Raw genomic sequence first — 23389 nt, forward strand, 5'->3', positions numbered from 1 at the left:
TGTCCCAGGGAACTGGGGGCCCAGTATTCTTAGCACACTGTGCTGAAGGGAGAGCTTCTTTCTGATAAATTGGGCCTGGGCAGAAGGGAGCCCTCACCTTTTGGCTACACTCACCTAAAACTTATAGTCTGAGCAACAGATTAACTCAAAGCAGTATAAGAAGTTCCTTCTCTCCTGGAAAGATACAGTGACCCTTCAGATGTGAGCTGAGGTGAGAAGGGAACTGTGCTCTTGGCTGTACCCTTCTGGAGTATAATTTCCATTATGCTGAGCTGGGAAGGTGTAAGGATGGAGAAAGTCTTGGTTCAAATGTCACAGATTCTCATTGTTCTTATTGTTTTAGATTTTTTAAAGAAATGTATCATTTTTTTCCATTTCCTGTATACCCTTATGATAATTTTGAAAGAATTCAAATGGTTATATTAAAAAATAACTTTCAGCAATTTCACCGGGGAATGGATCCTCAGAGTTCCTCACATTACCATGCCAGAAGTGGAACACCAACCACAGTTATTTTAAATTCCCTGTCTGATAGTTTCAAGACCCATGTCATATTTGATTCTGGTTCTCATTATTGTTTTGTCTCTTCAGAATGTTTTCTTTTCTTGTCTTTGTATTTCTCATAATATTACCTGAAAACTTGGTAAGATAGTAATTACTGAGGTAAATAGAGTTTATGACTGAAGATGAACATGTCCTTCCTGCTAAGTTTTTAGTATGGAAGTTTAATCTAGTTAGAAGTTGGGCTTAGTTTGATGTTTTCTTCCAATTGGCTTTGCAGTTTTCTTTTGCTCTTCTGAGAAAGAATGTTTCTTGCTGTCCTCCACTGTTATTTTTACTCAGTGGTTGTTAGTGCGTGTTGCAGAGAGAGGGACAGGCATTCTCTGATGTTCTGATAAGGTCTTCATCTTAGGTAAGCACTGTGAACCTGAGTTTTAGTGATGTAACCTTTGCATGTATTCATGCCTCTCCTTCAGATACAATGCTGAACCTAGCACACATGCCTGCTCCCTCCCCTCATAGAGCTTTTTGTTTTTCCGTTTCCTTTCCTCAACTGCTGTGGGGTTCTACTTGTGTCTTCAAGATCTGGGTTCTGTTGTCTTTCTTCCTGCATGATTAAGTCTTTTGTTTATCAGGGGAGTTTAGTCTGGTTGGAATTTCATCAGTGACTGCTGTCTCAGTCTCTTAGCTGGCACTTTGGAGCAAGCTTTCTCAGATTCTCCCTGATCGTCCCTAGGAACACTTGAAGTTTTTGGAATAAAACCTGAATGTAAGCCCTTTATATCTGCAGCCCTCGGGGACTTCACACACTCATGCTAGCCCTCACTCAGTCTTTAGAAAGTCATTAGCATTTTCAAGCCAAATTTTCTTACTGGTCTACATGCTGTTTGGTAGTGTCTATCCCAGATAAGCAGATACTCAGGTTCTATTTCTCCCTCCACAAGTCTCTCTCTAGATTTTGTGATAATTGTTTGCCCTGTGAACTCAGTTCTCTGAGAGTTTTAAGAAAAATTGTTATTTTGCCATTTATACAACTTTCTTTCCTGTTGTAGTGTGAGTGCTATTCTTTTTAGCTCTCCATTTGGGGATGAAACCAAAAATTGTCTTGTTCATTTTACAAATTAAATAACACTTGATTTAAGGTTCCTTTTGGTTCCCATAAGAAGTACAAACTCTTTTGCTCTAGTGGCTTGCAGTGGACAGGGAGTTGATATCTATTCTCAGGAACATTTATTTTCTTATCCCAAAAGTATTTATGGGTTGGGAAGATTGTGAGGTAGAAGCAAAGTAGCTATCTCTTATATGACTATCCTTAGCAACATAGGTCATTCTTTGTTGGCTAAAAAGAACAGGTAATAGGTTCCATAGTCTCCAATGACAGAAACTCTTCATTGTTAGTCATAAAGCTTTATTGTTTGTTTTCTCTGTCCTTTTCACTTTTGAAGTATGAAGGAGAATTTTGTAGGGATGGAAATTAAACTCCATACCATAAAACTTTAAAGCATTGCTCCCTTTCAGAGCCAGTTAAAAACTTGATTTGAACAGATAATTTGAGTTTTGAAGTAGACATGTTGAACCCTTCTCTCAGAGTCTATTGAAATAGCCCCCAGAACAATAATAGGCATGGGGATGAAGTTAGGACAATTACTCCAGCCAACCTTGCTCCGACTCCCAGAAAGGCCTTGATTGTGCCTGGGCCTGTTTGGGTGGTTTTGTAGTGACATCAGTTCTGTATCTGCCTAGTGCAGTACTTCTAATGTTTGAGTCATTCCCGGCCCAAATGTATAAGAGATTCCAAGCAAAGGGAGCTTAAGAAAGAATGTGATCTTCCAACTCAGGAGAAAACAGGTGTTACCACCTGTCTGAATACCTACATGTACTATAGGAAGAGCCCATGACTTGGAGGCCAAGGCAATCGAGCCGTGAATTGGCATTAAATGTCTTTTAAAGGCATTAATAGTGGAGGAAGCAATGCCATTGTGAGCCTTGCTCTTTAGATCTGTCATCTGAAAAAAACATTACCACTATTCTGACATCTTAAAGGATTGGTTGGTCAATAGGGTGAAGATAAAATTCAAATCCTTGTATTTAGGAAAGCAAACTAGTTAAGCCTCATCGCCTTAGAGCCAAGTAAATCCAAGTTCCAATATTGGCCCTTCCCCTTACCAGTATGTGACTTTGCATAAATCACTTACACTCTATGAGCCTCAATTAAGTCACCTATATGGAAGGCATAATAACACCTTTCTCAGAATTGTTTGCCAGAATTGAAGAGTTAGAAATATGAAAAAAAATGGGCTGTGAACAGCAGTGATTTATATCACTTCTAGACCACGGTGTGGAAAAATGAGTGGGAGATCTCCATGTATGCTTTTCCTCTGTTGCAGTGGTATCGTGATTAGTCTGGATCTCTGGGAAACTAGAGGGAGCAGAACCTGTCCATACCCAATCCTCATGAAGTTTCAAAAATAAACCTTTGTTGTGGTAGGCCACTGATGTTTTGGGGTTGGTAGCTACCCTAGAATAAGCTTAGCCTAACCTGACAAATGAACAAATGGTCCTCAGAGTTAAACAACAGAATCACTGAAGGCTTGTTACAATACACATGAGATGTGATAAAGCTATATTAGGAGATAGGCAATAGATATGGAGATTGTGATGAGAAGAGAGAACTACTCAATTATGGTATCAGAAAGCCAGTGGATAATGACTAAGTTAATAAGTTAAAAAATAGCTGTTACAAGTCATATATCTGATAAGAGAATTGTAGCCAAGATCAAGAAAGAACTCAAAACTTGACAATAAAAAGGCAACCAACCCAATTTTAAAATGGGTAAAGGATTTAAATAGACATTTCTCCAAAGAGGATATACAAATGAACAATACACACATGAAAATATGCTCAACATCATTAGCCATTAGGAAAATGCAAATCAAGACCACAATGGATTCCACTTTATACTAAGATGGCCAAAATAAAAAATGCAGGCAATGACAAGTGTTAGCAAGGATGCAGAGAAGTTGGAACACTTGAACACAGGATCTGGATGGGACTGTCAAATGCCACAGTTGCTTTAGGAAACAGTTTGGCAGTTCCTCAAAAGGTTGTACATAGAATTACCACATAGCATAGCAATTCCACTCCTAGGTATATACTCAAGGAAATAAAACACATATTTAAATGCAAAAAGTTGACATTACTGTATAATATATATGAAAGTTGTTGAGAGTAAATCCTAATAGTTCTTATCACCATATTTTTTTTCTTTTTCGTTTCTTTTCTTTTTATTTCCTTTTTTGAGGAGGGAGATCCCTGCACAGAGGAGGGGACTTCTCGGGAGGGAAGCTTTTCATCTCAGGTCAGCTCCTCAGGGGTAGGGTCACACCTTGATCAAATACTATCAAAGTGTGGGGGAGAGCAAGGGCTCAGGGATTGGGGCACACACTCACCTTGCATGGCCCACTCGTACACTCATACAGTCGTGCATCCACTCAAAACTCAGCCTACATGAAACTTGCACGCAACACCATTGCACCACACAGGTGGTGCTGCTCCAGGCCCCTCTCCCAACAGGTGTTTTGTTTTGTTTTGTTTTGTTTTTTATCATATCTATATGAGATGATGGGTATACAACTAATTATTGTGGTAATTTACAAATATGTAAATCAATCCACATGCTGTACATCTTAAACATATAGCAATGCATGTAAATTATATTTCAATAAAATGAAAGATTTCAAGTAAAAAAAGAATGGAAAAACATTTTTGGTTCTTTCAGCAGAAATGAATAAGTAGTGTATCACATACTACACACCTGTGTTTACTTTAAAACAGACAAGAAACAAGTACGTTAAATTTAGAGTACCTCTTCATAAAAGGAATCAAAGCATTTAAATGAAGTTAATGCAACTTTGGACATAATCATTAGCATGCACTGAGGTTATCTACATAATAAGCTACGACAGAACCATAATTTCTGTACTTGTAAATATCATATTTTGTCTTCTCAATGAAGTTTATTTTAAAAGGCAAAAAATCCCATGTACATGAATTTTTAGTACTGATACATGCTACTATATGGATGAAACTTAAAAACTTCATGCTACTTGAAAGGAGTCATATATTGTATGATTCCATAGATATGAGATGTCTAGAATATGCAAATCTGTAGAGACAAAGTAGATCATTGTTTGCCAGGAGCTGGGGGGAGAAGAGAATGGGAACACCATTATATGCTAATGTGTATAAAGTTCTTTTCAGGGTGATGAAAATATCCTGGAACTAATAGTGGTGATGGTTTCAGAACTCTGCTAATATACTAAAAACCAATAAATTGTACACTTTAAAATTAAGGGTGAATGTTGTGGTATGTGAATTACATTTCAATGCAACTGTTTATAAAAAAAGAAATTGCAGCGTAAGTATATTATTCAGAAGTATGGAGATAAATACTAGAAGAAACCAAAAACGTTTATGGTAGTTGCCTTTGGAGGATGAGAATGTGGAATGGCAAGGCAGACTGAGATTTTTAATAATAAATTTTTTGCACTATTGGATTAAAAAAATTTACAGGTATCCATTTGATAAAAATGAGCTAAGAACAAAAGACACACACACCGACATTGTGAGGACAAGTCAAAAGAGATTCTTCTATATTGGATGTGCCAGGATTGTGAATTTTTGACAAGGTAGCTAGATGATTTTAATGCAGGTAGTCTGCTGGCAGCTAGCAAAATTTGAGACTACTACTATATCCAATGTTAAAATCATTTACCAATGAATTGTGATATAATCCCTGTACTGCTGTGTTCCTTTTGGAGTGTTAAGTTTCAGTTGCTAAAAAATGAAATTATGTGCTCAGGCTTACATATTCAATCAGAGACAGAACTGGAGCAAGAATTGAGGCATTCTGACTTGATAATGTACTGGCTTTTTTAAAAAAAAACTTCTATTATATGTTGTGGGTACCAAAATCAGTAAGATGAATTATTTGTTTTGAAAAGGGCAAGTCTAATGGGGTAATTATAATGTCTGAAAAGTATATTAATTAAAAATTTACAAAGCATTTTCCCACATTTCTTGTCAGTGTTAAAACTACAGTATAACATGGAAAGAGGGACTTTCTCCACAGTTTAGCAGGGAACATAGTGAGGATTCAACTCAGCAGAGACTCTCTGGAAATCAAAAAGGTTTTGTTACCTTGAGGATTCCAACCCACTAGCAGCAGTGAGGCCCTTAGGGGAGTGCAGGACCCATGAGAAGAAGCACAGTGCACATCAAACATAGTATTACTCAAGGTAAAGTGGCACCCACCTCTTAGCTTCCAGGACTTATTCCTGAACACAAGTGAGACTTCCTTCAGCCCTCCCCCAAACAGAGTTCTGTTTCTGTTACTGCAGGTCAGAGGGTAGGAGTCAACTCAATACAGCTCACATACTCAGTACCTCATCTGATCTTCTCCACAGCCCTGGAAGAGAAGTTTTATCCCCATTTCACAGATGATGAGACTGTTACAGAAATGGATCTGTAATAACTCTCAGGTTAATTCCTCCATTTTTGAGTCCCAGAGGGAATGTGAATTTAACACATCATTCACATCCTGCCAAAGTAATTTTAAGTGTCTCCACTGCGTTCATAAACTCACCGAACTGTTATTTTGATTGCTTTGTATGTGTTTTCCCATTTTTACATCTTTTATTATTTATTTTATGGTAAAAGTAATCTATGTTTTTTTCAGGAAAAAAGCAGATGAGAGAAGATAATCTCTTCCATTGCCACTACACAGAGAAAGCCACCATTTCTCTTTTGATACACTCATAGTTTCCCCTACTCATGGATGTATTATGTAACTATTTTTTTTTTTCAAAAATGGGCTGATGCTGTATATGCGGTTCTGAAAACTGTTTTTTTTATTATTATTTTACAATGTACCATGAACATATTTTCCATGCACATGGGTGAAAGTTCCCTACTTAAAGACAGAGTGCTGCAGTTGAGTGAAGGCTGCTGGTAACCGAGAGTGACACCTAAAGCAAAGTCTCAGCATAAGGTTAAAGCACATAGCCCGGCAAATGCCTACCAGGGAAAGCAGGGTCAGCAATATTCTCACTAGAGAAATCAGAATTGAAGGCCAAAGGCATTAAACATATGGGACATCTTCTAAGTCCTTCTGGCCCCTACCTCCACCCCTCATTCCTCTGACACCCCGTTGCCCCCTTGGGGCAAAGGGATCCTGTACATCTCTTTGCATCCAATGAAAACCACCCATTTTCTGTTTTTTCCTTAGCTCTTCCTGAGCCCTTGACACATCTCCACATTCTCTCATCATTTCCTCACTGCCCAAGTGCCTCTCCTGTAAGTCCTCCTGATAGTCCTTGGGGGAATCGTCTGTCCCCCTGTCCGTTTTTCTTTTTGCTTTCCTAGGCACATAATCTTCAGCTGGGCGCTTTTCGGCAGCCCGCGACTCACTCTCAGCCTTTGTCAGGGATTCTGGCTTGCCCTCACTGTGTGGTTTTCCCTCATTTTCAGACTTGCCTTGCTTTTCTTGCTTTTTCTCGTCTTCTGGTTGTCCCTCATCATCTGGCTGTCCCTCATTCTGGAGCTTTCCCTCATGCCCTGGCTTTCCCTTCACTTCCAGCTTTTCTTCCTCATCTGATTTTCCTTCATCTTCTGTATCTACTTCGTCTTCTGGCTTTCCCTCATTTTTGAAGTTTCCTTCATTTTCTGGCTTTCGTTCATTTTCTTTGTAGACCTTTTCCATGTTAAGATTCTCCCTCCTTTGCCTGTCCTAGGAGACAAAAAGGAGAACTTAGGTTGTATAATATAGGTCCTAAAAATATTTGCTTTTATGATTTAGAGTTTTCCTTACCCTACCCAAATTACAGGTGCACTCTTACCTATACATTTTTTCCCTTTCCTCCCCGCTTCCACATGTTTACATGAGCCAGCCTTACAGAAACTTTCACAGGTGCTTCTCTCTACATTTAAGTGGGGTGTGCTGAGAACTGTATAAGAGCAGATTTGTCCCTCAACTTTGCTCTGGCCTTAGCAATGCCCAGGACAATTTTAAATGGGTAGCCCCAACTCACACTGACCTGCAGGAATCCTGGCCAGTTTCTTTTTTTCCTTGCCTGCAGTTGTAAGACTTCTAGAACTGCAGATATAACAGATAATGGCCAGTTCTCAGATTTCAGAGCTATTATAATATCTTCAAGGGGCTTCACAGATGCCATGTCTCTCGTCTCTCACTTCTTTGTTCTTCCCTTGGTCCTCACCAGCCATAAAGCACCATGTTCCTTCCCTTAGGGTCCTGACATAGGCCATGTATTCTGAGACTGCAGTAGGGTGGCTTGGAGGAAGGTTGTCCTCCCCAACCTCTGCTCAAGCTTAAGTCACTGCTACTCCCAGGGGTCCTGGGACAGTTACCTTCTCCCACTGACCTGCACTGATACTGCAGGTCTTTCCTTTTCTTGTTTGGGTTGGTGCCTACAACTACCGACCTGAAGACCTATAAAGAGACAAGAGACAGATGGTAAATGAGAAGTGAATGACTGGCAACTGGGACGCTGTTTCTTTTCACACTATAGTTGTCAACACTTTCCCAACTCGTGCCACCCCCCAATCCTTTTCCTTGCTTCCCGGATCCCCCTTTACAGCCCCTCCCTAATACCTCCATTTTCTACCACTGGGCAATGGCAGAGAACAATTATTTCCAAAGAGTTACTATGTTTCTGAATCTTCCTCCCAAATTTATATCTCATTTGTTTTTGCACTAAAATGAGTGAGGTTCAGGACAGTGATGTTCAGAAGGCAGATCCTGCTGGGCTCAGGTATCTGCCTTCCCAACCCCCCACTGCAGGGTGCCCACATAGCACAAAGTCCATCACGTTTCTGAAAATGATGAAGATAGAGTCAGGAGGCAGGATTGAAACGTCCAGAGCACTCCTGACACCCCTTGCCTCTCTACATACACAGAATACCACATTTTCCTACAATGCAAGAGACAAATTATTTCCAAATTCAGTAGATTTGGCTCATCTTATCTTCTGTTAGTGTTCTTTAGTTTAGAAGCCACTCCTCCCCAACAGGGAGCTCCAGTCTCCAGACTGAACCTCTGTCTCCCTTCTTTGCAGCACCTCCTCCCCCCCTCCCCCGCTACCTGCAGGCCATCATTTTCGGCTACAAAATGGACGGAAGTTGGAGAAGAGATACAGAGAACACAGGCCCTCCCCACCTTTGGCTCACAGGCTGTGCCATCCTCCAGCTGCCCGGCATAGATCAGGCTATTTCCTCCTCATCGTCATCCCCCTCCCCCGGCCCTCTCTGCCAGACGTCTCTGGATAACCTGCCTCCTAGGAGATCCCAGTTGGTACCCATTCTCAACCCCTTGTCCCTCTCCACCTCCTCCCGCCAAGCCCTGGATTTCTTGTACCAAATACACACCCATTGGGAAAGGAAGGGATAGAGAGAATCCAGTCCTGGACCCGCTCGGGTCTTTGCCCTTTGCCATCCCCCACCCCAGGGGTCCGCAGGTGCCTGTGGATTTGTAGCCCTTCCAGAAAGATGCCTCCGTCTCCTCACATTTCTTTCTGCCATAAGCCCACATTTATCCGGGGAAATAAGAGCTGGTACCCAGACCTCTCCCTCAACACTCATACAATTTCCTGCGCCAAAATGAATGGTGGTGGGAGGGGGCGGCATCTGGAAAGCAGACAGGATCCTCTGTAGCCTCTATCAGTTACCATCCATACCCCAGTGCACCCCCCTCCCCCGTCCCCCGCAACTTCTCCTCTGGTTGTACCGACCTGCAGGGCTATAGGGCAGCTGCCCTCTGTCCCTCAGTCTGAAATCTTTCTCCACGGAAATAGGGAGCTGGTACCTGGAGGAGAGGGACTTCTGCACACGTAGGCCTCTGATCACGTGAAGGAAACGTCACCAGTGGGCTCGGGTCCCTAGTTCCCCTCCCACCAACAGAAAGTGCGTCAGGAGCCAGCCCACTTCTTCCCTTCACTAGCCCCCTTCCGCCTCGCTCTGCTTAAGTCCCCTCCTCTCACCGTTTGAGTCCCTGTCACCCATTTTGGTCTTTGCTAATCCCAAAGATCAAATGTGGCCCCTTCTCCCTGTGGTATGTGTTTGTTCTGTTTTATCAGGGAAGAGCTACATTTTCTCCTAGGGCAACTGGCCACTGGTACATTTCTGAGGATTGTTTTTTCTTTCTCTCTTTTGATCTCAGAGCACCTACCCCATCCTGTCAATCTACTCAACTTAGCCACTGATTTTCGTTTCTCCTCTCCTCCAGATCTTCACATAGCAGGTACATGGTGGATTGCCAGGTAGGGAAGCAGATAGTTGAAGTGGGGATTTTATTTTCTTCTAAATATTTTTTTTCAGTTTTATTTAATTTGCTCCCCTCAGCATGGGTTATTCTTATAAACAAAAATTAAATTAAGCTATTTTCATTTGGGGGCAAAGAATGTGTTTAGGATAGAAAAAAACCCAACAAGTTTCCAAAATTAAGTTCATTGCATTAATTTTTACTGTATGGAAAATGGCTTGAACTGGCTATACACAAAATATTTTTTTTGTAATTTTCATAAATAGGTAGTTCTTCCATGTTCTATTAAAAATACATGTATTTATTGTGCCTAAACAATCACTGAGTGTTAAGTAGACTTGCTGAAATCTGATGGCAGACACAATATCAATCTTCAACATTTGGTCCATGGCTATTTTCATTCAGAAGTTTAGCTGTTGTGGAAAGGTGGCTGAGGATCTGAGGGATGCAGATATGGTCTGATTTTCCCTGCCCTTTCGAGAAGCGGGGAATATGCAGTTTCCAGATCCTCTTCTCACCTTCCAGAGCCTCTCTTCCTTTGCATTCAGGCACCTGACTATTGCTTACTCCAAAATGAACATGGAGAGATGACCATGGTAGTGACCTGAGTAAATGTCTTTGGATCCTTCCCTCCCTCTTCCAAATTCTCACAGAAGTAAGTCAACCCCAGCAGAGATGGGAATGCTGTCCTAACAACTGAAAACCAAGACACATCCCTTCCAGCCCCCTGCAGTGGAAGTTTTCTATAAAACCCAGAGAAATGATTGCTCTGGGGAGAGCCTCCATACCTACCTGCTCTCTGCCCTTATTCAGAGTGTCCAAGTAGAAGTTTCTTTGACCCTGTCTGCTGCCTACTGCTTGACTTAGGAGGTGATGCCTGATGGGTTTCTAAATTGCAGTATCTTCGCCAGAGCACCTAGGAAGCACCAAAGCACCTTGCATGCTGCAAGGTTTCTGCTTCCCAGTCCATACCCATCCTGTGCCCTCTGAGCCAGGTTTGGTTCAGTGTCTAAGGAAGTCTGACATGGTGACTGTACTGATTTACGTAGACCATGCATTCTCAACTGATGAAGTCTTGGACCACCTGAAATGGTATGCAAGATTGCATATGCTTAGAAGGTACTAGAGTATGTGCACTTATGAAAAGGTCTGTACCTAGGAACCAGAGAAACCCTGATACATGAGCAGATTGATATCATGGAAAAGCAGAAGCTATAGGTAGAGAAAAGATATAGAGGAGATGGAGAAGAAGCTACTTGGGAGTGAGAAAAGGAAGACACAAATAGAAGCTGACCTATGTTAAAGTGAGAGCACTTTCTCCTTGGATTCCAGCATTCTTAACTAGAGAACCGTCTTAATCCTCTGGAATTATATTCAAAATGATGTGCATGTGTGTGTGGTTGGGAGCGATATGTACATTGTTACCGGGTGTGTACCTAGGCACCGGGTGTGTGCCTAGGATAGGATCCACTAGTATCATAAGATATTCAGATGGGTATGCAATATAAAAACAAGTGAAGGCCAACTAGCCTAGAGAATATACTTTTATAAATATCTTTTTTTCAAATAGGACTCTATTTTTAGGAGAAATTAACATAACATCAAAATTAGTTATTTTAAAGTGTATGACTCAGTGACATATAGTACATTCACAATGTTGTGAAACCATCTCCTCTATTCCATTCCAAAATATTTGCATTAACTCTGAAGGAGACCCCAAACCCATTAAGCAGTCACTACCAATTTTTCCCTTTTACTGGTTCCTAGGAATGACTAATCTGCTTTGTCTCCATGGAATTATCCAATTTAGATATTTCATATAAATGGAATCGTGCAATATGTGACCTTTCATGTTTGGTTTCTTTCACTTAGCATAATATATTCAAGGTCCATTCACATTGTAGTATGTACAGTATTTCATTCCTTTTTATGGCTGAATAATATTTAATTGTATGCCCATATTGTATTCTGTTTAGCCATTCAACATTGATGGATATTTGAGTTATTTCCATGTTTCTACCATTTTTTTAAATTTTTTAAAGTTTATTTATTTTTGAGACAGCATGAACGGGGGAGGGGCAGAGAGAGAGGGAGACACAGAATCCCGGAAGCAGGCTCCAGGCTCTGAGCCATCAGCGCAGAGCCCAACACGGGGCTCAAACTCACGAACCGCAAGATCGTGACCCGAGCTGAAGTCGGACGCCCAACCGACTGAGCCACCCAGGCGCCCCCATGTTTCTACCATTATAAGTGCGCCTTAAACACTTCTGTATAAGTGTTTGTGTGGGTGTATGTTTTTATTTCTCTTGGGTAATATTTAAGAATGGAATTGCTGGGTCATGTGGTAATTCTATGTAAAACTTTTTCAGGAACTGCCAAACTGCTCCACAGTGGCTGAAACATTTTGCACTCCTACCACCAATATATTAGGGTTCCAATTGCTCTCCATTCTCAAAGACAACTGTTAATTTTCACTTTTTTTATTTTTGCATTTTCCTAATAACTAATAATCTTAAGCATCTTTTCTTGTATTTATCAGATATTTATCGATTTCTTTGGAGAAATATCTACTCAAGACCCTTGTCCTTTTTTTAAATTGGCTTGCTTGTCATTTTCTTATTGAATTATAAGAGTTCTTCATATATTCTGGATACAAAACCCTTTTCAGATATATGATTTGCAAATATTTTCTTCCATTCTGTGGATTGCTTTTTTACTGTCTTGACAGTGTCTTCTTATCCACAGAAGTTTTTAATTTTTATGAAGTCCAATTTATATGTTTTTCTTTTTGTTGTTCTTCTTTTTGATGTCATATCTAAAACTTCATTGCCAAATTCAAGGACATGAAGATTTATACCTTTGTTTTCTTTCAAGAGTTTTAAAGTTTATCTCATATATTTAGCTCTTTGATACATTTTGAGTTAATTTTTGTATATTGTGTGAGTTTATTTTTGTAAATGACTTTATACAATTTAAAGGTTCTTTTGATTGTGGAACACAACACACTGTCACAAAAATAGATAGAAGGCAGAACCCTTTGTTACTTATAGCTCCAAAAGAGAGAAAGTTAGTTGTCAAGCAAAGCTACAGGCATTACACCTGGATAACAGCTAGTTGGATCTCTCAAGGGCAGTTTATGTATTACAGATTAGGTGGGGCTAGCTACATTTTTCTGGACCTTTGAGGATTGGCTAATTTGAATAATTTCTCAGGCTCCAGGGCATAGGGGCTGTTCTTTGTTGTCTGGAACCTGGCCCATGGGCAAATAGGGCTGGTGCATAGTGTCACAGAGTGTGAATGCATGATCTGGGAAGTGGTAAAAGTGTATACTTTATCATCTGTTCATGAAGGGCAACTAACCAGCCTCTAGCCAGGGCCTCACAATTGACTCGACAGCATTTTTACAAAAAATAAAAATAAAAATAAAAAAGATGATGTAGTTGATGACTAGATGTCTTGACATCCATCTTGAACTCCATTATTGGGATATTTGAGTGGCTCAAATAGTAGAAAAGATTTACAGAGAGCAGGACATAAGTTGCCCTAAACAACATAAAAAACCTTTTATTATGAGAATAAAAAGGAAGAAAACAAGTAGAAGAATAAGACGTTCTTATAGGCCAGCCATAACCAAGGTAGATGAGGGGTGGTCTAGGAGGTAGTTGCCTCATGAGGCAAGCAATAATCTCCATTAATTTTTAAAATGGCATTAATAGTTGTAACTTCTACAAGATTTCCCCTTTAGATATGGAAGTGTAGAAGTATACAGTATACCTTTTGGCAGAGAGAAAAACATATACCAGGTTATGAACTAAGTAAATAATGAACTGAAGAAATGTAATAGAATCCCCAATATCAAAGAAAGAAAAACAATAAATATATTGTGTTCAATTTGTCAGTATTTTAGGAAAGGCAGCATATAGGCATTGTTGAGATGATGGTCTCAGTGTCTGGGGTGAAGTCTTCCCCTGTTTAGAGAGCAAAGTCATTTCCAATGTAAGATCTTTGACTGGGACCATGTTATCTGAAGAAACATCATTTCCAGTGGCAAGCTTCTGGATTGGGGTGATGTCATCTAGGATGTGGGACTGTGGTATTATTTCCAAGTAGATACCTACTCGGGTTGATACGAGTCATGTTTTCATGGTTCTGGTATTATAAGGAGGCTGGGATGTGTGTAGACTCTAAAGGCAATGTAGGGCCTGGAAGATTGACTTATAAATTTATTTTTTTAATTATGATATGTTATCATAATATAAAATTTTCCTTCTTAACCATTTTTTAGTACACATATCAGTGGCATTAAGTACACTCACATTGTTGTGCAACCATCACCACCATCCATCTCCAGAACTTTCTTTGTCTCCCCAAACTGAAATTTTGTACCCATTAAACTAACTCCCCTTGCCCCACTCTTTTTATGCCCTGGCAAGCACCATTCTGCTTTCTGTCCCTAAGTGTTTGACTACTTTAGGTATTTTGAATAAATGAAATCACGAATCTTTTTCTGTCTGCCTTATTTCACTTAGCATAATGTCTTCAAGTTTTATCCATATTGTAGCCTGTGTCACAATTTCATTCCTTTTTAAGACTTAATAATGTTCCATTTTATGTATATACTAGATTTTGTTTATCTATTCATCTGTCAATGGACACTTAGGTTGTTTGCAACTTTTTCTCCCAGTTTATCGAGAGATAATTCACACACATTAGTGTATAAGTTTAAGATAGCATGATGCTTTGATTTACATATATTGTGAAATGATTACCACAGTAAGCTTAGTTAACATTCATCATCTCATACAGATACAATAAAAAGAAAAGAAAAGAATTTCTCCTTGTGATGAGAACACCTAGGATCTACTATCTTAATAACTTTTCTATAAATCATACAGCAGTGTTAACTATAGTCATCACACTTTACATTACATCCCCATGACTTATTTATTTTATAAATGGAAATTTTTACCTTTTGACCACTTTTCTACAATTTTCCCTCCCCTCACCCCCACTGCTGGTAACCACAAATCTGATCCCTTTTCTTATGAATTTGGTGGATTTAATGTATGTTATCAATGTTTTATAGCTTTCAATGTGCAGGTCTTGAATATCTTTGCCAAATTTATCCCTAAATATTTCATATTTCTGATGCTATTGTAAATGATATTGTTTTAAATTTTAATCTGGCTGTTCATTGTTGTACAGGACTGAATATTTTCCCCCAAAATTCATGTCTACCCAGCACTTCAAAATGTGATCTTATTTGTAAATAAGGTCTTTGTGGATGTAATTAATTAAGAATTGAGATGCGGGGTTCCTGGCTGGCTCAGTTGGTAGAGCATGGAACTCTTGATCTTAGGGTTGTGAGTTTGAGCCCCATGTTGGGCATAGAGATTACTTAAAAATAGAATATTAAAAAAAAAAAGAGTTGAGAAAGATCATAGTGGCTTAGGGTGGGCCCTAAATCCAATGGATGTATCCTTAGAAGAAACAAAGAACACATAGACAGACATACAGAAGAGAAGCAAAAATTAGAGTTAAAGTTGCCACAAGTCAAGGACTGTCTGAGGCCACTAGAAGCTAGAACAAGTAAGGAGGGATTCCTTTCTAGAGAATTTCAGAGAGAACATAGCACTGCTTACACCTTGATTTGGACTTCTGGCCTACAAAACTATAAGAGAATACTTTTCTGAGTGTTTTTTTAAAGCCACCAAGCTTATGGTAATTGGTTATAGCAGTCTCAGAAAATTAGAAAAACAACTAAATTTGTATTTCAATCTTGTATCCTGCAACGTTTCTGAACTTATTTATTAGCTCTAGTAGCTTTTTGTATACTACATAGAATTGCTACATAGATAATAGTTTTCTAGGAGTATTTTCTATTTCTTCCTTTGCAATCTGTATGACTTTTATTTCTTTTTCTTATTGTACTGACTAAAACTTCTAGTATAATTTTAAATATAATTTATGAAAGTGTTTATTTTGCTTTGTTTTTCATCTTAGGTGGGAAACATTTAGTCTTTACATACACATCCTTATGTATGTTTTTTGTAGATGTAGTTTATCAGGTTGAGGAAGGTCTCTTCTATATGTGGTTGCTGAGTATTTTAATCAGTAATAATTCTTTCAATTTTAGCAAATGTTTTTCATCACCCATTAAGATTATCTTATGTTTTTTTTCTCTTTTATGTTAATGTAGTGAATTACAATGATTTTCTAATTTAACACTATCTTGAATCCTTGGGATAAACCTTACTTAGTAATGGTGTATTATGTTTTGTATATATAACTGAATTTTAAAAAGGGCAGGTGCCTGGATGGCTCAGACAGTTGAGTGCCTGGCTCAGGTCATGATCCGAGGGTCATGGGTTCGAGCCCCATGTCAGGCTCTGCACTGAATGTGGAGCCTGCTTAAGATTCTCTCTCTCTTGAGGAGGGCACCTTTTGGGATGAGCACTGGGTGTTGTATGGAAACCAGTTTGACAATAAATTTCATATTAAAAAAACATAAAAACAACCAAAAACAAAATATTCTCTCTCTCTCTCCCCTGCTCATACTCTCTCTCTCTCTCTCTCTAAAAAAAAAATGAACATATATGTTCATGAGGGAGATTAGTTTATGGTTATCTTTCCTTGTAACATAATTGCCTGGTTAGTTATCTGAGTAATTTTAGCCTCATAGGGTGAGTTGGGAGCTATTCCTTCCTTTTCAATTTTCTAAAAGATTTTGAATAGAATTGGTATTATGTAATTCCTAAATGTTTGGTAGAATTAACAGTTAAGCCATCTTGACCTGTGGTTTTCTTTAGAGGAAGTATTTTAAATAAAATTTCCATTTATTTTCATGGTGAGCATAGCTTAATGTATAAAATTGTCAAATCACTATGCTGTATACCTGAAACTAATATAACATTGGATACCAAAAATACTTCAAATAAAAAACTTTTTTTAAAGATTTCTATTTATTTAATAGATATAGAGCTTCCTTCTATTCTAATATGTATGTTCAGTGCTATAAATTTCTGCCCAAGTGGTGCTTTTGCCACATCTCACAAATTACTATATGTTGAATTTTCATTTTCATTCAGTTCAAAATGCCTTATAATTTCCTCTTTGATTTCTTCCTTGGGTTATTTAGACATGTGCTGTTTGATGTTAAATATTTGGGATTTTTCCAGATATCTTTCTGTTATTAGTTTCTCATTTAATTCCGTTTTGCTCAGAAAACATATATTTTATGATATGAATCCTATTAAAATTTTTGAAACTTACTTTTTGGCCCTGAATATGGACTATCTTGGTAAGTGTTCCTTGTGCAAATGAAGCAAAGGTACATTCTACTGTTCTTGGTGGCAAGTTCTACAATTGTCAACTAGATAAGTTGTTTCATAGTGTTCTTCAAGTGATATATGTTCTTGCTGATTGTCTACTTGTTCTATCAATATTTTAGAGAAGGTGTTGAAATCTCTGACTGCAATTGTGGATTTGTCTGTTTCCCTTTCAGTGCTATCAGTTTTTCCTTCATCTATTTTAAAGCACTGTAACATGTGAATGTTAATGATTGCTATGTCCTTTTGACAAACTTAGCACTTAAAATTATGTAATGACTTTCTATAACTGTAATATCCCTGGTATTATTACTATTTTTTTTTAAATTTATTTTCAGAGAGAAAGAGAGAGCAGGGGAGGGGCAGAGAGAAAGAGGGAGACAGAGAATCTCAAGCAGGATTTGCACTGTTTGTATAAAGCCTGATGTGGGGTTCAAACCCACAAACTGTGAGATCATGACCTGAGCCAAAATCAAGAGTTGGATGCTTCACTGACTGAACCACCCAGGTGCCCCATCCCTGATACTATTCTCTGCCCTGAAATTTATTGTATCTGAATCAATATTGCCACTCAAGCTTTGTTTTGATTGATGTTAAGATTGCTCATTGTTTTTCCATTCCTTGTAATCAATTCGTATCTTTAAATTTAAAATACGGTTTTTATAGGCAGCATATATTTGTCTTCCTTTTATATACAATCTGATAATATCTGGTTTATATTTGAGGTATTTAGACCTTTTACATGAATGCAATTATTGATATTGATTTATTTGGGCTTAAATCAATCATCTTGCTATTTGTTTCCATTTGTCCCATCTGCTCTTTGTTCTTTTTCCTCTAACATTTTTCATTGACTATTTGAAGATTCCATTTTATCTCATATGTTGGCTCATCAGCTACAACTTTTTACATGATTGTTCTAAGGTTTATACATTTTTAATATTTCAGAATCTACCTTCAAGTGATATTAATGTATAGAATAAGAACTTCAAAATCCTGTACTCCTATTAACCCTCTCCTGGTCTTTGTGCTATTATTAACATACATTTTACTTTACATATGCTATAAATCCTACAATACACAGTACGCTGGGGGCAATTAGAAGGCTCATATTATTTGTTTCTGCTCTTTCAATTAACTTTCCCAACTCTCTGGACGTTAAATAACTGAAAACTGTTGTTTCATGTATTTTGTCCCGGTTTTAGTTGTTTCAGTTAGGGAGGTAAATCCATACCGTTATTCCATTTTCACTTGAAGCATAAATATGGCTTTGTGTTTTAAATGATAGTTAATCATGAAGGATTTATTTCGCCTCTAACCAAAGTTTCCTATGCTACCTGGACTCCTGTAAGAGTCCAGTGTCTGTGTATTCTCCCTGCTCTGCCTGACTAGAAAGTTCAAATTGCACTGCTTTCTTTGGTCACATTGTGGCCTTTAAATTTATTTTCTGAATTTCCTTCAATTGAATTGAATTTTTGAAAACAAACAGTAATTATTTTTATTCAAAAGTTATGAAACATTATTTGCATTATTATCTCAATTTACATAAGGATTCAAAGATGTACATACTTGTCATTTGCTGAATACCAGTAAATCCATACTTACTTTGTTGAATTTTTCATTCACCAGATACCTACTAGATGTGCATGATATGCTAAAACTCCAATGGCCCACCACATATCTATATCTCAAGCCTCTTTCTTGCACATCCGTTTTTTTTTTTTTTTTTTTTTTTGGAGAACCAGGGCACAATCCGTAATCTCACTGCCTTCTCTTTATCCAAATTTTTAGGCACTTATGGGAATAATTTGTTCTTTTCATGGACAATGGCCAGAGGGAGAAAAGGAGACTCACTACACAACACATAGAAATGATATAAATGGGCAAATATATGTCTGTTTCCCTTGAGGGAACCTGATGCTCTGTTCCCTTACTGGCTTTCACTCACTTTCTGCTGGTTGTTTGTTACCTGAACGTTGTATAGGGAGCCTAACCACTCACATACTACTCCCTCAGATGTCCCTTCAGATCCAAACACTACTAACAACCAAGGGAAGCTGGTTAACAGCAGTGTCTCTCTTCAAAGACTAGGATCCTGAACTGATCCTTCTCTGAGGTTAACAAGGCAACTTGGATCTGCCTTACATGGAAGAGATGTACATTTTTCTAGGCATATACATGCTTAAACTTCTATTACAGTATGGCATGAGTTCACATGTAAGCTTCCACTTTTTCTTCAAGGATGAAGAATATCCTTAGGCCAGTGAATCTAGGATGCTTCTGTTTTCCAGAAAATCTGGTGCTAATATTAACAATCAAGTTTAGGAAGTATGGTAGGGCATATGCTTCTCTGTTCATCAGTTCACCTGCCCTTTCAACTCTAGCTTTTCTCTGTATGAACTTGTCTTGCATGAATGTGCCTTATATCTCAAGCACCTGGAGAAGGGAGGGCTTTGGAATTGCTTACGCATCTGATTTATGATGTCTGGGGGTTGCCGTTACATGGTTTTCACCTGCTTATCCATTTTTTCCTTGGGTTTCACAACTGCTATTGTGACATTATATTCCAGAGCAGGGGTTGGCAATTTTTTTCTGTCAGGGCTAGATAATAAATATGTACACTTTGCGGGCAGGCAAAACTGTTTCTTTCACAACTATTCAACTCTGCCACTGTAGTGCAGACAGTGTGTAAATTCCTAAGTATGGTTGTATTCCAATAAGAACTTATTTATGGACACTAAGATTTGGATTTCATATAATTTTTCATGTCAAAAAATATTCTTGATTTTTTTCAACCATTTAAAAACATGAAATTTATTCTTAGCTCATTGGACACAAAAATAATAGGCCAAATCTGGCTCTTAGATTGTGGTTTGCAAACTTCCATTTTAGAATCTGAACTTCTTTAAATTTTTTTTATGTTTATATTACTTTTGAGAGAGAAAGAGAGACAGAGAGAGAGAGAAGGAGCAGAGAGAGGGAGACACAAGATCCAAAACAGGCTTCAGGCTCCAAGCTGTCAGCACAGAGCTCGATGTAGGGCTTGAACTCACAAACCGTGAGATCATAACCTGAGCTGGAGTTGGAGTCCAACCAACTGAGCCACCCAGGCACCCCTAGAATCCTAAATTCTAAGTTTATTTCCACAAGACTGTCTTCACATATAATATATACTTCACCTACATAGCACACTCCAAGGCAACTTCATTTCCCAAGTTCTATTGGAACTTAAACCCAACAGTCCTCCAATGGACTTCTCATAATTACCCACATTTGGGTATTCGTTGACATAATCTCCTGGCATTCAACTCAATGTAGGTTAATTCTTTATATTCCTAAACTTCAGGGGGCTGGAATGAGGAGGGACTGTCTCAGACTGAAAGTGAGCTGTGTTCCCTTACACATCCTGTATAGTCTAATGAACTAAGGAGGTTTCTTAGGAAAGAACTACACACCTAAAGAAATAGAGAACTAGACAGATAAGGTCTTTTCATGAAGCTAAAAAGGGAGAGGGAATTTACACTTTTATAGAAGAGTGAGGATTCACTTTATTGAGTGTTTTGGAAAAAAAATCAGTGGGATTTCCTCACCTTGAGGACTCCTGAACTGATGTACCCAGGGGAGAAGATGGGAATGGGGCACAGTAGCAGAGGAATGGAAGTACTTACCTCTTAGTCTACTAGACTTGTTTGGGAGTATAGGGAAGAACTGGCTTTGGAAACTTCCCCAAATAGCTGAAAGGGATATCTAGAGTTGGGTCATGCACACATTCCAGTGGGAACAAGAACTTGGAGAAAGCTTACACTTATTGCTTCACCAAGTACACACAGCAGCCCTTGGAGTTATCATCATCTTTCTGATGAGTATGATTTTTAAAAAGATGTGTCTCTTATCACTATTAGTTTATACTTCTAACTAGAGATCCAGAGGTAAGCTAAAACTGAGATTCTGTCACAAGTTTTTAGGTAAGTGCCCACATTGTTTTTATAGGTGGCTAAGCTCTTTCATTAGTAATGTGTTTAATTCTGAAATAAAATATAGGTAAGAAAATTAAAATTATTCATAATTCTACCATAAAAAGATAAACACTTTAACTTTTTGCTTTATATATTCTTAGACTGTCTTCATATACAAAATATAGGAGATCTGAAATAGAAAAGAATACAAAGAATGCTTTTTTAAACTGCTTTATTAACTTCACAATATATAATGAGCATCTTGCCATTCAATAGGGTAAGATTCCCTTGCTGACAGAATCTTACACATTGGGTCAAAATACAATATTCAATCAGAAGCGGTCATAGGAGATGCACAAGAAACAGGTTAACACCAAAAGGTTTACAACAAAGGTACACTGAAAACATGTAAGTTTAGGTAGGTGTGTTTTCCTATTAACTTCAAAGAAAACATCAGAATTCAAGGCATAAGACAAAACTCATCATGATGGTCACGGTGAGGGGGGTCAGTGCTAACTGCCCGCAGACTGTAACTGAATTGTTTTTCCCTCAGCTTTTCCATCAGCTGTCTCACCTCCTCCCCAATCCTTTCCATATTCTCTTCTCTCATTCTTGCCTGTGGCTCTCCAAGCCTCTGAATCATGTCCCATCTATACTGCAGGATGGGCTGCCTAACACGGAACTGCCTACGATTTACTCTAGGCACACAATATTCACCAGCTTCCAAAGGGTTGACCAAGGGCTCTCCTTTATTTGCAACTTGCTCCTCTTCATTCTTTTTTTCGTTTTCCTGGTTGGCATTTTCCATGTTGAGATTTTTTACTGCTTGTTCCTCTTTGGACGCCATTGCTCCTAAGAGACAAAAGACAGAGAAGGATTTATCAGGACTGATCAGCACCGAGGACAGAGGCCCTACTACGCACATTCCAAGATTCAGAGCCCTGGATCTCTTAGCCTTTTTAAAATTTCATTTTTCCCACCTGAGAGGCTCCCTACGCCCTCTAGGGGGCCCCCAGTAAGAGCCCTACCCCCTCCCAGTCGCTCCTCTCCCCTCCCTCGCGCAAAGCCCACCATTTTCCCTGCCGATCCAAGCCCAGGCCTCTGCGGGCACTAAGATGGAGGACGGGCTGTTTGGTGGGGCGGGGGATTTGGGGGTCTCAGGGCTTTCCCCCCTTTCCCCCCGCCCCCCCCTACTATCCCCCACACCGACCTGGGCCTATCCTTGCAGTCTCCTCCTCCCGATTCTAGCCGCGAGTGCGCCGCTGCGACACTTAGACCCGCACACCTGCAGAGGGCGGGAGTAAGGGAGCGGGGACTGATGCAACCAGCGCTTGGGTCCAACCCGTCGCCACCCAGCCCTTCCTAGGCCCCGGGACCCTACGGCCGTGCCACCCCTACGCCAAGACCCCCCATGCCCCGCGCAGACCACCATTTTCTACACCAAGAAGGACGGGGGCGGGGCCGGGCGTGCAGGAGGCAGGTGTTTGCTAAGGGTCTTTGCCTCACAGCGGTCCAGCCCTCCACCCTACCATTTTCTGCGGCCAAACGCGGTCCGCAGCTGGGCGTGAGGCTGCGGTCCTTCCGCGGCTTCGCCATCGGGCAGCTGGAACCCGAGGAGGGCTCCGCGGGCCGCGTGGGCTCTCCCACACTGAGCCCAGGGGACGCTCCCCCTCCTCCGGGTCCCTTACCTGCTCCCCCTCCGCCTCCAACCCTTTGGGGCTGCCCCTGTCCCGCACGCCCTCGGGGCCACCGGGAGCAGGTACCGAGAAGGGAGCGAGCGCCGGCCCAGTCTGACGCTAGAGCTAGGCGCTCGAGTCACCGTTGGCGGGTCACGTGAGGCCTTCGTCACCGCGAGCGGCACTACCCCCATCCCGCGCCCTTTGCTGCCCGCTAGGTGGCGCAGAGCTGATTGGTCTGCGCACCTTCCCTCTGCCGCCTCGTCCTTCGAAGTAACTCCAGGCTGGGCTCTGTGACTCTTCGTCTTTGTATATTCCTGGGCTTTTCTCTGCTTGCCTGGGAAGGGCAGTATCTTCTCAGGGGCCTGTTGACCATTCCCAGTTCTTCTCTGGGGACTTGCTTCTTCCCCTTCTTTGCTCCAAGGATATGCTTTCTTCCACTTGCTGTCTTTTCTGCTACTAGTGCTCTCTCTCCATTTTCCCTCCACTCTTAAAATGTGTAGGAGAGGGGCGCCTGGGTGGCTCAGTCGGTTAAGCTTCCGACTTTGGCTCAGGTCATGATCTCATGGTCCGTGAGTTCAAGCCCTGTGTCA

The 23389-nt window shown here is 39.9% G+C and overlaps 2 protein-coding genes and 1 non-coding gene across 7 annotated transcripts; all 3 read right to left on the minus strand.

Annotated features, from left to right (window-relative positions):
* Nucleotides 1-3815: 3815 nt before the first annotated feature.
* LOC113597344 (small Cajal body-specific RNA 2) lies at nt 3816-4080 on the minus strand. Its single transcript, XR_003418126.1, has one exon. It is a non-coding gene; the product is annotated as a small Cajal body-specific RNA 2 (non-coding RNA).
* Nucleotides 4081-6388: 2308 nt separating this feature from the next.
* TCEAL5 (transcription elongation factor A like 5) lies at nt 6389-9501 on the minus strand. Of its 2 annotated transcripts, none has more exons than XM_015073701.3 (3): nt 9307-9501; nt 7928-8009; nt 6389-7289 (listed from the first exon to the last, which is right to left on the minus strand). In XM_015073701.3, the coding sequence occupies exon 3, from the start codon at nt 7260-7262 to the stop codon at nt 6642-6644; it is 621 nt and encodes a 206-aa protein (XP_014929187.2). In that variant the 5' UTR covers nt 7263-7289; nt 7928-8009; nt 9307-9501; the 3' UTR covers nt 6389-6641. The 2 variants fall into 2 exon arrangements, with proteins under 2 accessions (XP_014929187.2, XP_014929186.2); XM_015073700.3 differs by having other exon boundaries at nt 7942-8009; nt 9307-9496.
* An 11834-nt stretch (nt 9502-21335) lies between these two features.
* LOC106976285 (protein BEX1) lies at nt 21336-22962 on the minus strand. 4 transcript variants are annotated; one of them, XM_027053143.2, is made up of 3 exons: nt 22809-22962; nt 22331-22405; nt 21336-21972 (listed from the first exon to the last, which is right to left on the minus strand). In XM_027053143.2, exon 3 carries the CDS (start codon nt 21965-21967, stop codon nt 21581-21583), a length of 387 nt encoding a protein of 128 aa, XP_026908944.1. In that variant the 5' UTR covers nt 21968-21972; nt 22331-22405; nt 22809-22962; the 3' UTR covers nt 21336-21580. The 4 variants fall into 4 exon arrangements, with proteins under 4 accessions (XP_026908944.1, XP_026908945.1, XP_026908946.1 ...); XM_027053144.2 differs by having other exon boundaries at nt 22884-22953; XM_027053145.2 differs by lacking the exon at nt 22809-22962 and adding an exon at nt 22650-22788.
* Between the last annotated feature and the right edge of the window lie 427 nt (nt 22963-23389).

Source organism: Acinonyx jubatus, chromosome X, assembly GCF_027475565.1.
Source record: "Acinonyx jubatus isolate Ajub_Pintada_27869175 chromosome X, VMU_Ajub_asm_v1.0, whole genome shotgun sequence".
Classification (NCBI taxonomy): domain Eukaryota; kingdom Metazoa; phylum Chordata; class Mammalia; order Carnivora; family Felidae; genus Acinonyx; species Acinonyx jubatus.